Raw genomic sequence first — 13,467 nt, 5'->3', positions numbered from 1 at the left:
TCTCAACCATTCATAGCGAGTTCTGTGATATTCTGTGTGCGCGAAAAAAACGACGATGCGGCGAGGAGCGCCGTCGTCCTCTCCGTTGCGAACCTGTAGCAAACGACGGCGACATAAGCGGAGTGCAGCAGCAGCAGCGGTGTTTTCGTTGGGTTAGTGCCTGCGCACTCCGGCTTAGCAAAGACTCCCGTAATCTGTCGTCTTGATCTGAAGTGAGCAAACCGCGAGTGATTTTGCACCGACGGCTAGGTGCACCGCCTCTGCTGATCAAACGCCCGTACCCGGATCGACGCGCATTTCTCCCTGCAGTGCGCCTGCTCGTAGTCGAGTCCGCTCCAAGAGTTGTTAGCCCTCCTTTAACGACAGTACATTGATTTAATAAGTTAAGCTAAGTTTTGCAGCTCTGCCACAGTCACGGCAAAAGGAATATTTTCTATACTGCAACGGCGCTTACCCAAGCCGGTCCGCTTGCTGAGGCGACGACAGATCATAAGGAGGAGCGCACAAAGTAGAAGCCTAAAACAAAGCATAAGCGGCATGCATTGCTGGGCTACGGGCAACATTTTTTTGTGAATGCAGAACCTAGCGCGACACGGGCAAAATAGCGCGACAGCGCCGTTCACCGCTAGGGCCTTCGCTCGAAATTTCGTGTGCATAGAGCTCAGCCTTAGCAGCCTTGTGTGTTCAAAGCCGTCCCACTAGCTTCGTAGTAACTAACGGTACGCGGGTGCGCTTAGAAACTTAACTCTGCTACCGCGCGACGGATAAACTTTTCCTGTGCATACGCATCCCCGCAGCTCTCTGCCAGACTGAAGCACATTCGCAGACAAAATATTATGGGCCACACTCTGTGGCTTCAAATCCTGCCTCGCATTTATTAATGAACATACGAAGGTTTTCTTCCTCTATGTGCAAGTGCACGTGACACTTGCAGAAGTATGAGACACTACATTAGTATTGCTAGATGGTGCTTAGACGAGCTTGATTGCACAAGCATGGTGCACATTATTCTGTCTTCAACTGTATGTACTGAAGAGGTGAAGAAAATGTACATTTTTCATTCCTTCACCTTGATGAATACACAAGAAGACATCTGATACCATTTTTCAAAGTGCATGTTTATTGATGCTTTTACACCTGCACCTTGACCAATTACTAAGTGGGCTGTACTTTTGCAGGTCTCTTTTCTAGGGTTCCCCACAAATCCTGGTTTGAAAAAAAAATGGATTGCCGCAGTAAGGAGAGATGAGGGCAAGGAGTTCCATATAAACAAGTACACAAAGGTGTGCTCAAAGCACTTCACCGATGGTGACTTTTGTGCAAACTATGCTACCGGCACAAGGCGCCTCAAAAATGATGCAGTGCCAAGCATATTTAGTTTCACACACTAGCAAAGTAAAGTGCAAAGGAAGCCACCGAAAGAGCGTTGCGTGCAGAATGTTGCTGTGAATGGAGAAGTAACAACAGCCAGTGGAATGCAAGTCGACGACATTTGTGATGAACTTTCTGGAACGCCTCATGTATTAACAGCATTTCTAGATGCTGAAATGTACTTCAGCTCCTTGAAATTACAGCCGCCTCAATGTACACGGGATTGCACGGGACAAAAAGAAGCGCACGATCTGAGGCAATCACTCACAACAGTGAAGAATGAGCTGAAAGTTACCGAAGAACAACTCCGACAGTCTCATGTCAAACTTCAAAGAGCTAAACAAGAAGCAAAAGAAAAGGAAGAAGAAATAAAATCAGTAAAAGAAGTGCTGTTTTGAACCAGCAGAGAACTGGAACTCACCAAAGCAACAGCAGAGAAGCTTGAAAAGAAAGTTGGAAGAGAGTTTTCTATTGACCGATTCAAGCACAGTGATGATATGAGATTTTATACCGGTCTGCCATCATATGGAATATTTAAAACAATTTTACTTTTCTGTAATCCAGGGGAACAGGGAGAAAACATCAGATTCAAATCTTCATCACAAGCACACCCATCTCTGGCAGGTAGGCCAAGAAGTCTGACAGTGGAAAACGAGTTTTTCCTTTTTCTTGTAAGAATGCACCTTGGACTTTTCGAAAAGGACCTTGCTGACAGGTTCTGTGTGTCAACTGCCACAGTATCAAGAATCTGTATTACTTGGGCCAGTTTTGCTTTCACTAAACTAACACAGATACCTCTGTGGATGTCAAAGAAACATGTTCAAAAGGAAATGCCACTTTCCTTCCAAGGAAAGTATTCTGCAACTCGAGTCATACTAGATGCAACAGAAATTAAATGTCGGGCAGCCAGCTCACTTGCACTGCAGTCGGCAACATTCTCATCGTACAAATCAGCGAACACCTTCAAAGGACTGATTGACATCTCGCCCGATGGTACAGTGACCTTTGTCTCCAATTTGTTTCCAGGATCTATTTCTGACGAAGAATGTTTGAGCAAGAGTGGTTTCTTGGCCCTTCCTTTCAATGATGGTGATGTTGTCATGGCAGACAAAGGTTTCAAGATTGAAGAAATGCTCGAGACAATCAACGTGGCTTTGAACAACCCGCCTTTCCTCAGAAAAGGTCAGTTCAGTGAAGAGGAGATAAAAGAAATGGAAGAAATAGCATCCCTGCGGATGCATGTTGAGCGATGCATACAGCGCATCAAAAGTTTTCACATCTTCGATAGGCTGGTACCGCTTTCTCTGAGCCCCATAATAAATGAAATGTGGATTGTATGTGCTATACTAACTTCCAGTCTCCGCTGGTGCAACTATCTGATGAGTGAATGTTTGACAAATTTGCTCCTGTCGTAATAAAAGGCAAGCTTTGCTCTCCCTTTTCTGAGCCTTGATGTTATATAGTATCTGACAGCAATTAAGTGATGCTTGAAAACTGACAATGGGCTTTGTGAATAGGGTAGCTGTAAGGCCCATTACCCGTTTCCACACAACCATGACATTCTTTATTTACACAGACATGAAAGAGGAAGACAAAGGCTACAGGATGCAACGTACAAAATACAGTGTGCATGCCAGAAAATCTGAGTCATCAGTAAATGCACCATGCACAAAATACACATTACGACTTGACGCAAGAACTGAGCAATATAAATGTCAGTGCTCAACTTCAGGTAAATCAACAAGGTCTGAGTGGTCTCCTTCATCCCTTGTTGCTTGGTTACCAGAGAAGCACATTAAAAAGTCTGGTATGAAAAACCAAATTTGGCACACTAGCAGCTTTACGACATAACAGCACAACAATAAGCAAAAACAAATGGAAGGATACGGTTGTATAGACAAGCATATGAAGGTGGAAGTCACAACTGCCATAAAGATAGGCATGAATGTCAGTAGACTTGGACACTCCAAACTGGTTGCTGGATATCCATCGAACCAAGTGTTTGTGCACGCACGGGGCACCATTGAATATTTGTAGTGATTCCCGTGTATTTTCCAGTTTATTAAATATTTGCACGTATTTTCCAGTGTTCATTAAATATTGCGACATTCTTGTCATCTCTTTTACATAACAAAAACTATTCTATTCCCTGTCACATAAGACATGCCCCAAACGAGTACAGGCACCAAAATTTAGTTGCTAGGTTTTCTTCATGGTTCCTACCACACTAGTAAATACAGACCATGCGGTACTCGCCAACTATTTCTGGCTGTTCAGGCAGGCTGCCTTTAGTGATACAGTGAATGATGATGACAAAGAAATTATGCTGAAGTTTTCATGTCTCACAAGAGCTATACTTAACTCACACATGAAAGAGGGGTAAAAAATACACAAACTTGGAGTCTACAATCCTTTAATGATATATGATACGGGGTGACACGCCAAAGAACAGTACGACATGATGGCAGGCGAAATACAATTTTAATGGCTGTGGGCCTAGTGCCATCTGCTCAGTCCCGTGCCACTGCCCGCTTTTTCGTTGTCGTCTTTTTAACAATATTGAGAGCAGAATGTTTGGTTTACAGGCACTATGCATTGTTAAAGGTGTACTAAAGAGGAATCTGAACTCGTCTTTTTACCGCGGGAACTCTACACGTTCCGGGAATTCTTAGAATCTTCGAATTATTGTCCTGGGCGGCCGATTGTCCTAATTAAATATACGTCCCAGCTCCCGCCTTTTCTTTTTTTTTTAACTCAATGCAGTAGGTAGGAGGAGTCAACAAACGTGTCAGCCAGTCCCGTGGCGGCTTGCCGCTCTGCCATTGGTGGAGTGATACGTATTTCAAAGAGCCCACGTGTATTTTTATTTCCGTGGGCCTAATTTGTGGTTATAATTGTCTGTGACTGGAACTGTTTATTCACAGAAACATAAGAAACTAAATGAAAGCGAAGCCACCACTGGACTGGCTTAAAGGCATTCCACGAGTTGGTTGACTCCGCCTACCTACCATGTTCAGTTCAAAAAAGGCGAGAGCCGGGACGTTTCATCCGACTTAATTGGGGCAATCTGCCGCACAGAATAATAATTCGAATTTTCTATAAATGCCCGGAACGTGTAGATAGAGCTCCTGCGATAAAAAGACGAGTTCAGATTTCTCTTTAGTGCATCTTTAAGGGCGTTTCGAGGCCATATATGGCAACAGCACAGAAAAAAAGAAATTGTCAAGTTTCTGTCTTGCAACAGCCCAATCTTCAGCAGAAAACTTGGCGCGGTCAATGATCAGGAACTGATCAGAAAAAACAACAAAATCGGTCCGGGATAAACCAGATAAAGCCATCTGGCCAAGGACCTGATAGTAATACTCATGGCGACGGTCCAGCCTAAACACACCCATGCTGTCCTTCTGGAGGCAGTGCCCATCCCCCATATCGTCGGGAGTTTTTCCCTTCGAACTGTATGGGCACTTCACCTCAAGAAGGCCATGTGAAGGAATTTCGCACGGGTCGAAGAGTAGCTTGTTCGGTGAAGCTCCCAGCCATGTATATGAAGGGTCCACGACCAATCCGCTCCGAAAATCCTCGACATCATGGCCCCTGGCTTTCATCACAGCCACGTACCGCTGCACAGCCGGCTGCTGATTCGTAATGCCGTACCTGCAATAACAGCATAAAAAAGGCAGGCACTTTCATATTAAGAGGAACTTTCACCTAGAGCAGAGTTGGGTGTGCTTGCCTGGTCTACAGCAAATAAATAACCATTCGCATTGTATTGTAGGGCAGTGTGCTAATCTAAAAATGAAGATAAAGGAAAGAACACAATCTGTTCTGAACCTGACTTGGTGCATATCCACAGCAAAGAAGCAAATGTGGCGACACCATTTGGCCTCTTTTTGAAAAGGTCTATAAAGGCATCGTTTTCTTTTTTTTTCAGACGTCCACATATTTTGCTGAAGTTATGGTAAGCTCTCCAGGCAACGTTCTGCATGCCATGTCATATGCTCCGCACTTGTTGGTATTCATTCATTTTTTGAAGGGAAAATTTTTGACCTTTGGTCTTTCAAATAGTGATTAAATTTACCGCTTGTGGTCACCTGTTGAGCTATTCGACGTGCCCATAGGAGGCTTCACAGCACTACCCATGACGCCATGTGTTGTTTGAAATACATTGTCCGTACTTAGTAAAATAAGACCTCACTTACTGAACAGCCCTGACACGGGAAAGGTCTTTGTCTGCAGTCAGGTTCTGCAGGCCTTTCTCTGTCCACGTAGGGCACTTGACCACAACCCCAAATGATGAAGCAGTCAATCGATGGACGCGGGCTCTCTTCCACATCTCGCTGCCAGACTGCTGCCTCGTGTTCTTTTCGAGATCGATGGCCTCCTGGCTGGATACTTGCAAACCCTGGAAAGAAAACATATTTTAGGTAGTTACTGATATGACAGTTGTTCACCTCTGTAACCTCTCACCTCAGACTTACTTATATTGCCATATTATGCATATTTTTAGTGCAATCAGGACAGGGACGCAAAGAAAAGAGACAAACACGAGCGGTCGTGTATGTCTCTTTTCTTTGTGTCCTTGTCCTGGTTGCACTAAAAATATGTATAATTTGTCACAAATCATACTAGCCCAACATCTAACTCTTTTAAAGTATATTATATTAGCAGTGCTGTTTTATATGGCTCTACCACTTTGTGTAGATAGCTTAAAACTTTTAAAAAAAGGGACAACTTTTTCAGGCACACATTGTGCAAAGTGGTCTAGCAATCACACACCAATCTTTTTCTCACCACCGAGGCAGTAGCCTGTATAAACAATTCGTTCAATATCTGAGTGACTATAATGATGCTTGAAGTCAAGGTTACTGCTCTGCAACTGAAGTAATGAAATCGTTATAATGGACACCTGCTACTTTAACTACCAGCTGCTAGTTGTTGCTTTTTGTGTGTTTTTTGTCATTCAGGGGTGACCATCTATTTTTATTTCTTTCAGCAGTTACGAAACAGGTTACTGTGCGGTTTGGGGCAGCTAGGTTTTCAACATGGAAGGTATGAAAAAAACAGCATGACACGGAAGCCACACTATAGTCGGATACAACTCAAGAAAAAAAGCGGCACTTCCCCTCAAATGAGTCCCCCCCCCCCCCCCCCACACACACACACACAAAAGCGAATGGTGTCGACCAATTTTCATTGCACCATGGCCAATCCGATTAAGCAATTGTTAACTGCCTTCCATCTGACACTTCTTGCGATGACATTGAGGGAATGCCACCTAGAGCATCTTTGTCCTCATTGAGTCATGTACGAGGTGGATCAGCAGGCCATTTACTCGGTTATCTCCAGCCTCCAGGTAAAACGTGCACATACCTTAAGGATGGCTGCTTCAGCGGCAGAAAATAATAATAATAATAATAATTGGTTTTTTGGGGAGAGGAAATGGCGCAGTATCTGTCTCATATATCTTTGGACACCTGAACCGCGCCGTAAGGGAAGGGATAAAGGAGGGAGTGAAAGGAAAAAGGAAGAATAGGTGCCGTAGTGGAGGGCTCCGGAATAATTTCGACCACCTGGGGATCTTTAACGTGCACTGACATCGCACAGCACACGGGCGCCTTGGCGTTTTTCCTCCATAAAAACGCAGCCGCGCAGAGAAATCCCCATCTTGTAGATGCCACTTGCGACATGACTCAAACAATCGTGGTGGAGTCGGCATTTCTGCGGTGCCAGCATTTGTGCACACTATTTCTGGTGCCACATGAACTTGAAATCCATGTGGCACGAGAGGCATCAAATGCTGCAAGGGACTGCCAACTGGTGTCGGCCCAATTTTTGAAGTCGTTTCAACAAGTTCAGTGCTTTCAAGATGTCTTGAAAATGGCGAAGGACACAGTTCACCAATGCTTGACCCAAGTGTCCTTATTCTTGAAGAAAGGTCCTCAAATGGCTGGGCGTGCTGTCTTGCATCATAAAACCTGGTACTGATTCGCTTTGAGAGGTCACCTTATCGCACACTCCTCCAGTCCACAAACTGTAAAGGTAGCGGTTCAAGTGAGCTGCTACGAGGGCGCCTCCACTGCTGTGGTAGCTCGGTGCACGCTACCTCTGGTGGAGGTTCCTTATAGCCATTGCTCTTAAGTGGAAACACTAGCTTTAATGCGGCTACACTGTGGTTACACACTCTACAAGCACCAGCTGGGCAATCGCATCTTGCAGACGCCACTGATCCACAGCTTTTCAAAGTAAAGCACACCTCATAGGGCTGGGATGCCTTATTCTGGCTCCGAAAACGAGTGCTCTTGACATACACCTCATCAGGCCTGCAAAAAAATGGAAAAATTTCATGTAAACCATTTAGAGGAATTTTTAACCACTGCATACTGATATCAGTTTTTTGTATTTGGTGAACTATAGACATGCCAGACAATTACATTCGCTTGAAACTGCATTACGATGAGATGTGGAGCTCACAATATACAGTTTTTTTATTTTTTCAGGTACTAGTATCCTATGGGGCTCCTGCTACTCTTGTATGGCAGCAACATGAATATACGTTTGTAGAGAGAGCCTCGTTCACCAGACAGCATGCAACATGCTCTGAGCGTGCAGGTTCACCATAGACGTGATTCTCGACAAAGGAATACTAATTCTAAAGGATGTGCGGAGTCAATATATATATATATATATATATATATATATATATATATATATATATATATATATATATATATATATATAGATTTAAGAGAAGTGGGCACTTCTACAAAGACACTTTTATTTATCAACGTTTCGACCGCACCGCGGTCGAAACGTTGATAAATAAAAGTGTCTTTGTAGAAGTGCCCACTTCTCTTAAATCTTTATTCTGCGGAGCCAACGCAACCTACGTTCGTAACATTATATATATATATATATATATATATATATATATATATATATATATATATATATATATATATATATATATATATATATATATATATATCAAAGGAGCCACCGCGGTGGCTGAGTGGTTATGGCGCTCGGCTGCCGGCCCGAAAGACGCGGGTTCGATCCCGGCCGCGGCGGTCGAATTTCGGTGGAGGCGAAATTCTAGAGGCCCGTGTACTGTGCGATGTCAGTGCACGTTACAGAACCCCAGGTGGTCGAAATTTCCGGAGTCCTTCACTACGGCGTCCCTCATAGCCTGAGTCGCTTTGGGACGTTAAACCCCCATAAACCATATATATCAAAGAGCAAAGCGGCTAGAGGTTTATGCTGCAGCGCGCCTCCCGTGACCGAGGAGCGGCGCAGATGGGCGAGGCGTCTCGAGTTACCGAACACACGGCACCGGCGTGTCGCGTAGCTTCCCCCTTGCTTCCTCTACACGCTTGTTCCAAGAGAACAGAGAGCAGCCCACGCAGCACGCTTCAGTCATTGGCGCAGAACACTGTACAGACGCAGGCTTGTCTAGAGCGCCCGAACTGAGGCCCGCGAAGCAAGAGATGAGAAATTTAGAAACAGGCGTTTTCACGGGTAATCCCAGCACGCAATCGCTGCAGCATAGCCAAACAAAGCATAAAAAAAGTGCAGTTCTCACACAAAGCAGCTGCGTTAAGATTTCTGGTTACTTGTGTAGCACACCGATCCTGAGCTCTCTAGACCAGCGTGCACACATCAACACGGCTTCAGACAACATTAAGTACGAGGTCGCGTTCGTATCGCATTTTCGCCCAACATGACGCCCGAGTGCAAATCTGTGCATTAAAAGTTGTTAAACACGCTACGCTTATATTGTTCCTAGTGAGGAGACATATGCTGCGGTTTGCAACTAAATTTGGACGATTGTGTTATTTATACTAGTGTAAATCATCACTCCGACCAAGTAAGACTTAATGACGCGATGCACTCAATTAGCATAAGGTGTGAAACATGGGGACTGAAGCTAAACACTTTGAAGTCGGCAGCCATTACATTTACCAACAAGAAAGAACCCTTAGATTTTGCTTATATTATTAATAATTCTTATGTTCATAAAACCCAGCGAGTGAAGTATTTAGGTGTTACACTCACAAGCAATTTAAGTTGGGAACCCCATATAGAAAACGTTTGCAGCAACGCGCTAAAACTGGCATTTTTGAAACGGAAATTGCGCCGTACTTCATCGACCGTTAAGCTAACAGCATACAAAGCTCTTGTCAGACCAAAATTATAATATGCGGATTTAATCTGGAGCCCTCATCAAAAATATTTAATCAAGAAAATAGAAAGAGTGCAAAATTTAGCTTTGCGATTTATATACTACACATACTCGCGTTTTTCAAGCGTGTCCGTTCTTCGCGACAGGGCGAAATTGAAAAAAACTAGTTCATCGCAGAATTGTATCTCGCATCAAATTTTTATATCAGCTGTACCATGGTCACTACAAAATAGCCCGTGAATGTTATTTACCCGAGCCCCCCATGCGCTCTGCTCGTACAAACCACAACAAAACAATTAAGCGACCATTTAGTAACGTTAACATTCATCAATATTATCTTTTTCCCCATGCAATTTCACTATGGAATAAATTACCCGAAGAAGTAGTTAACGCTAATACAACAGAATCGTTCGTTCAGCTTTCAAATAACCTTTTCTTTGACCTCTAAAATTGCCGCAATGAAAGCAGTTTCTTTGCGTTACGCTTTTTCATTGTTATTTTGTTTACGTATTGCACTGTTGTACGTTCATGTTATTTCTGTTACGTATAGTGTTACAATGATGTATGTACATGTTGTGTTGTGTTCTTAATTGCTAATTGGCAGTGGCAATTTACGTTGTTTTATGTACCCACTCTTGCTTGGGCCCGAATAGGGCCTGCAGTATTTGTAAAATAATAAATAAATAATAAACGCGTTCTCTGCCACTGACGTGCAGCGCGGACGCACTTCAGTGGTATGCACGGACGCAGCAGAAGCACCGAGAACGCGAATCTTTGCAAGTCCGCAAGAGAGGCACTAATACTGTACCCGCAGGATGACGCGGCAACGCGCACTGTCGACGGATCACAGTAAGTCTCGCATACCAGCTTGTAGCTTCGCTGAGAGGTGCGGCCGGACGGACCGCTCACACCGTGGGCATCACAATAGGAGCCCAAAAGCCTCTCCGAAAATCCGCCCGGGATGATGGTCAGGTCCTTCGACTACTGCAAATTTTCCGCCATCGCTTTCACAAATGGAACCAAAGTATTGTAGACGCAACAAGATGGAAACTGGAGCAAAGGCTGAGCAGAGCACCTGTGCGTCTTCTAGGTGCCCAAAATATGGCGACGGCGTCGACGGAAGTTGCTGATGATGATGCCTGCCAAGTTGCCAGACTGAATTTTCTAAAGGGTCTACTGTTAAGCCGGCACCGACGGACGTGACACTCGATATGTAAAACGTAATTCCACTTGTTATAAATGTATTCGTTGTCTTAATTGCCCTCATTTTATGTTCATATATATGTTTTACTAGATTTGTTCTTTTTTATCAACCTCTGACTTTGTTCTTGTATTTTCCTACGTACGTCGCCCCTCCCCTCCCCCCTTATGTAATACCCTGTGAAGGGTCCTTAAGGGATCAATAAATGATAATGATGAGATTGTGTGTATACATTATTCTTTACGTAAAAGGAAACAGACCTCTTCTATGACCAACTACTGCTTGGTGCAGCCCCTTACCTGCCAGCCAATCAGTTGATGTTATAACACACACATTTCCGTCTGGACAGTTTGTGAAATGACTTCTGAATATTATTCACCATTTTTTAAAAGTAACTTCTTTTAATTTCCCGGGAACAAAAAAGAAATAAAATACTTTTCTTTTGCAGCAAGTGCACATTTTTCTAGCTGAGATATGACGATGCGTTGATGCCGTTTTGGGACATATCGCCGATTCTACCCACAGCTACAGTGCCGGCGACCCTCAAGTCGTGATTCCGACGTTCCAAGACCATTATTGTTTCTTCTGGTTGCGCCATGTTGCGCTTTTGAAGAAATTTCGGAATGTCACGTTGCATTTTCTGGTGACGATGCGCATGCGTCGACGCGCGGAGACCAGGATTGCTTTTGATTGTTTTGTGTTTATGCATTGCAACACATGTACTTGACATAATGACTCCTTGACATGATTATTTGCCTGAGACAGGGAAAAACAGTTAAACAAGACAAAACCAAATCTAAAATGCAGCTATATTTGCGGGGAAAACTTTATTCATATAAAACGGGCGCCGATCAGTTTGCGTCGTAGGGCGCCTGGATACCCGCTCGCCTCCGTTTTCAGGGGGGAATACCTTTTGCACTACTCCGCGCCGTTGTTTCCTCTCGCAGCGTCATGTTGGGTCCCACGCGTCAGTTGCGTGCAGCTTGCTAGCTATGCGTCTGGCACGGTTTCTGTGCGGCCGCGTGGCTATTGTAATGATGCTGCTGATCTGGAAATAGACAGTACATACTTGTTTCACTCGTGGCAGTAGTGTATTGGCAGTTTTGAGCATATTTTATGCATGGTGCACTCGCTCCGACTATACGATAATCGAAGAGTTATGACGGACTGCTGTGTTTCCCAGTCAACGGCTGCACTTTAAAAGAACAGAAGTTATTTGTGTTCCTTGATAGTGATAATATGCACTATAATAGGGTCACCGAATTTCATAGAATTATGCTGTTCTTGTTGTTTCGAACGTGAAGACTGTTCACCAGGCCCCAAGTTTCTTTTGTACACAAGCAGCGCGGAGCATGTATGGCCGGCCAAATATAATATTTTTGCGTTGTCAATATCCACTTTTCCAACATTCTCTGAAGTGCCTGTGTCTTGTTGCTGCAACGCATGTGAAAAATCCCAGGTATTAATGTCAAATTTCTCTTCCAAGTAATCTGTCGCCTCATTGCTCTGTAGTTGAAAGCTGAGGACACGTCTGAAACCAAATGGTCATATTTTCTGAACTGCTTCCTTTAGTGGCTTGTGCCGCAACAAAATAATTCAGCTGTTTGCGTTTCCTTTTGAATGGTTTTGACTACACGTAGACTGATGATGCGCTGTGACGACGTCTTCCTAATTAGTAGTGACCAAGTCGTTTTATTCGAGGACAAATTTAACTTAACAATTTATTTTTCCTTTCAAAACACCAAGAAAAATCATCAAAAGCGACTGATCAACAAAGAGACCTCACAAAATCAGCCCCTGATAACTACTTATTTTCAATCTCATTGTCCCTGCCAGGGTAAACTAACAAAGAAGAGCCGGAGCAGCACAGGAAAAAAAGCTGAGAATCGGTTTTTGAGAAAAGGAAATGGCGCAGTAATTGTCTCGCATGTCTCTATGGACAGCTGAACCGCGCGGTATGTGAAGGGAGGAAGGTTGGAGTAAAAGAGGAAAGAGAGAAAGAGGTGCCGTTGTGGAGAGTTCCGGCGGGAATAATTTTGACCACCTGATGATCTTTACCATGCACTGACATCGCACAGCACACGGGCGCCTTTGCGTTTCGCCTCCATCGAAACGCGGCCACCGCGGTCGGGATGAAATCCCTTACTCGCTTCTGCCGAACCGTCTGCTCCAGTTGCCAAGAGACACTTGCTTGCTGTCTCACTCGATAGTCGCCAGGCAAGGCGATAGATCTCTTGTTAAGGATTGAGTCTGGGCAAGTTGCAAAACTACGTTTGAGGTAAAGCACGCAGGAAAACGCGGGCTAGTGAACACGACTTAGAAGCTTTCATCCCTGCTGCTGCTGTCATCGAAAGAGGAAAAAAAAAGTAATTTCTAGGATATGGTTGCCCAGAAACACGCATGACGAATTTCACTGACTTGGCTGCGTGACGGCAGTGAAAAGAGCCTTTATTCCCCAGTTGTGGTTTCTTTAAAAGCGATACGAAAAGGAAGGAAAATAAACAAATACAATACAAATAAATGCAAATGGGTCGATCCACCATTACACATCGGATCATCGGACGCACTCCGGCTCTGGCGGGCTTTTCTCCTATACTTCAAGGAAGAAGGGCCTGGCCGTTTCTTCGCAGAGCCGACCACAGGACCACCCCACTTCGAAGAAGAAGTGGAGACCGGCCCTCCTCCCCCTTCCCCCACCGCCACCCCCATGAAGCCC

The 13,467-nt window shown here is 44.3% G+C and overlaps 2 protein-coding genes across 2 annotated transcripts; one reads left to right on the top strand and one right to left on the bottom strand.

The window, feature by feature from the left end:
* Positions 1-2,017: 2,017 nt before the first annotated feature.
* On the top strand, positions 2,018-2,820 carry LOC144122880 (uncharacterized). The gene has a single exon (XM_077655854.1). It carries the CDS (start codon positions 2,049-2,051, stop codon positions 2,784-2,786), a length of 738 nt encoding a protein of 245 aa, XP_077511980.1. The 5' UTR covers positions 2,018-2,048; the 3' UTR covers positions 2,787-2,820.
* Positions 2,821-4,526: 1,706 nt separating this feature from the next.
* LOC144122879 (uncharacterized) lies at positions 4,527-7,344 on the bottom strand. The gene is made up of 4 exons (XM_077655853.1): positions 7,025-7,344; positions 6,742-6,768; positions 5,571-5,773; positions 4,527-5,025 (listed from the first exon to the last, which is right to left on the bottom strand). Exons 1-4 carry the CDS (start codon positions 7,160-7,162, stop codon positions 4,542-4,544), a joined length of 852 nt encoding a protein of 283 aa, XP_077511979.1. The 5' UTR covers positions 7,163-7,344; the 3' UTR covers positions 4,527-4,541.
* Between the last annotated feature and the right edge of the window lie 6,123 nt (positions 7,345-13,467).

The sequence above is a fragment of the Amblyomma americanum genome, chromosome 3 (genome assembly GCF_052857255.1).
Source record: "Amblyomma americanum isolate KBUSLIRL-KWMA chromosome 3, ASM5285725v1, whole genome shotgun sequence".
Lineage (NCBI taxonomy): Eukaryota > Metazoa > Arthropoda > Arachnida > Ixodida > Ixodidae > Amblyomma > Amblyomma americanum.
Note: the sequence above shows the minus strand (reverse complement) of the source record. Positions and strands in the feature narration are given on the sequence as shown.

Bases quoted from the DNA above. Each gene is read 5' to 3' on its own strand.
- LOC144122880 (XM_077655854.1), top strand. From the start codon at position 2,049: ATGCACCTTGGACTTTTCGAAAAGGACCTTGCTGACAGGTTCTGTGTG.
- LOC144122879 (XM_077655853.1), bottom strand. From the start codon at position 7,162: ATGCCTCTCGTGCCACATGGATTTCAAGTTCATGTGGCACCAGAAATA. The intron at 6,769-7,024 runs TCTGCGCGGCTG...TTATTATTATTT, and splicing joins ATCTACAAGATGGGGATTTC to TCTGCCGCTGAAGCAGCCAT. The intron at 5,026-5,570 runs GTAAGTGAGGTC...CTGTTATTGCAG, and splicing joins TCCCGTGTCAGGGCTGTTCA to GTACGGCATTACGAATCAGC.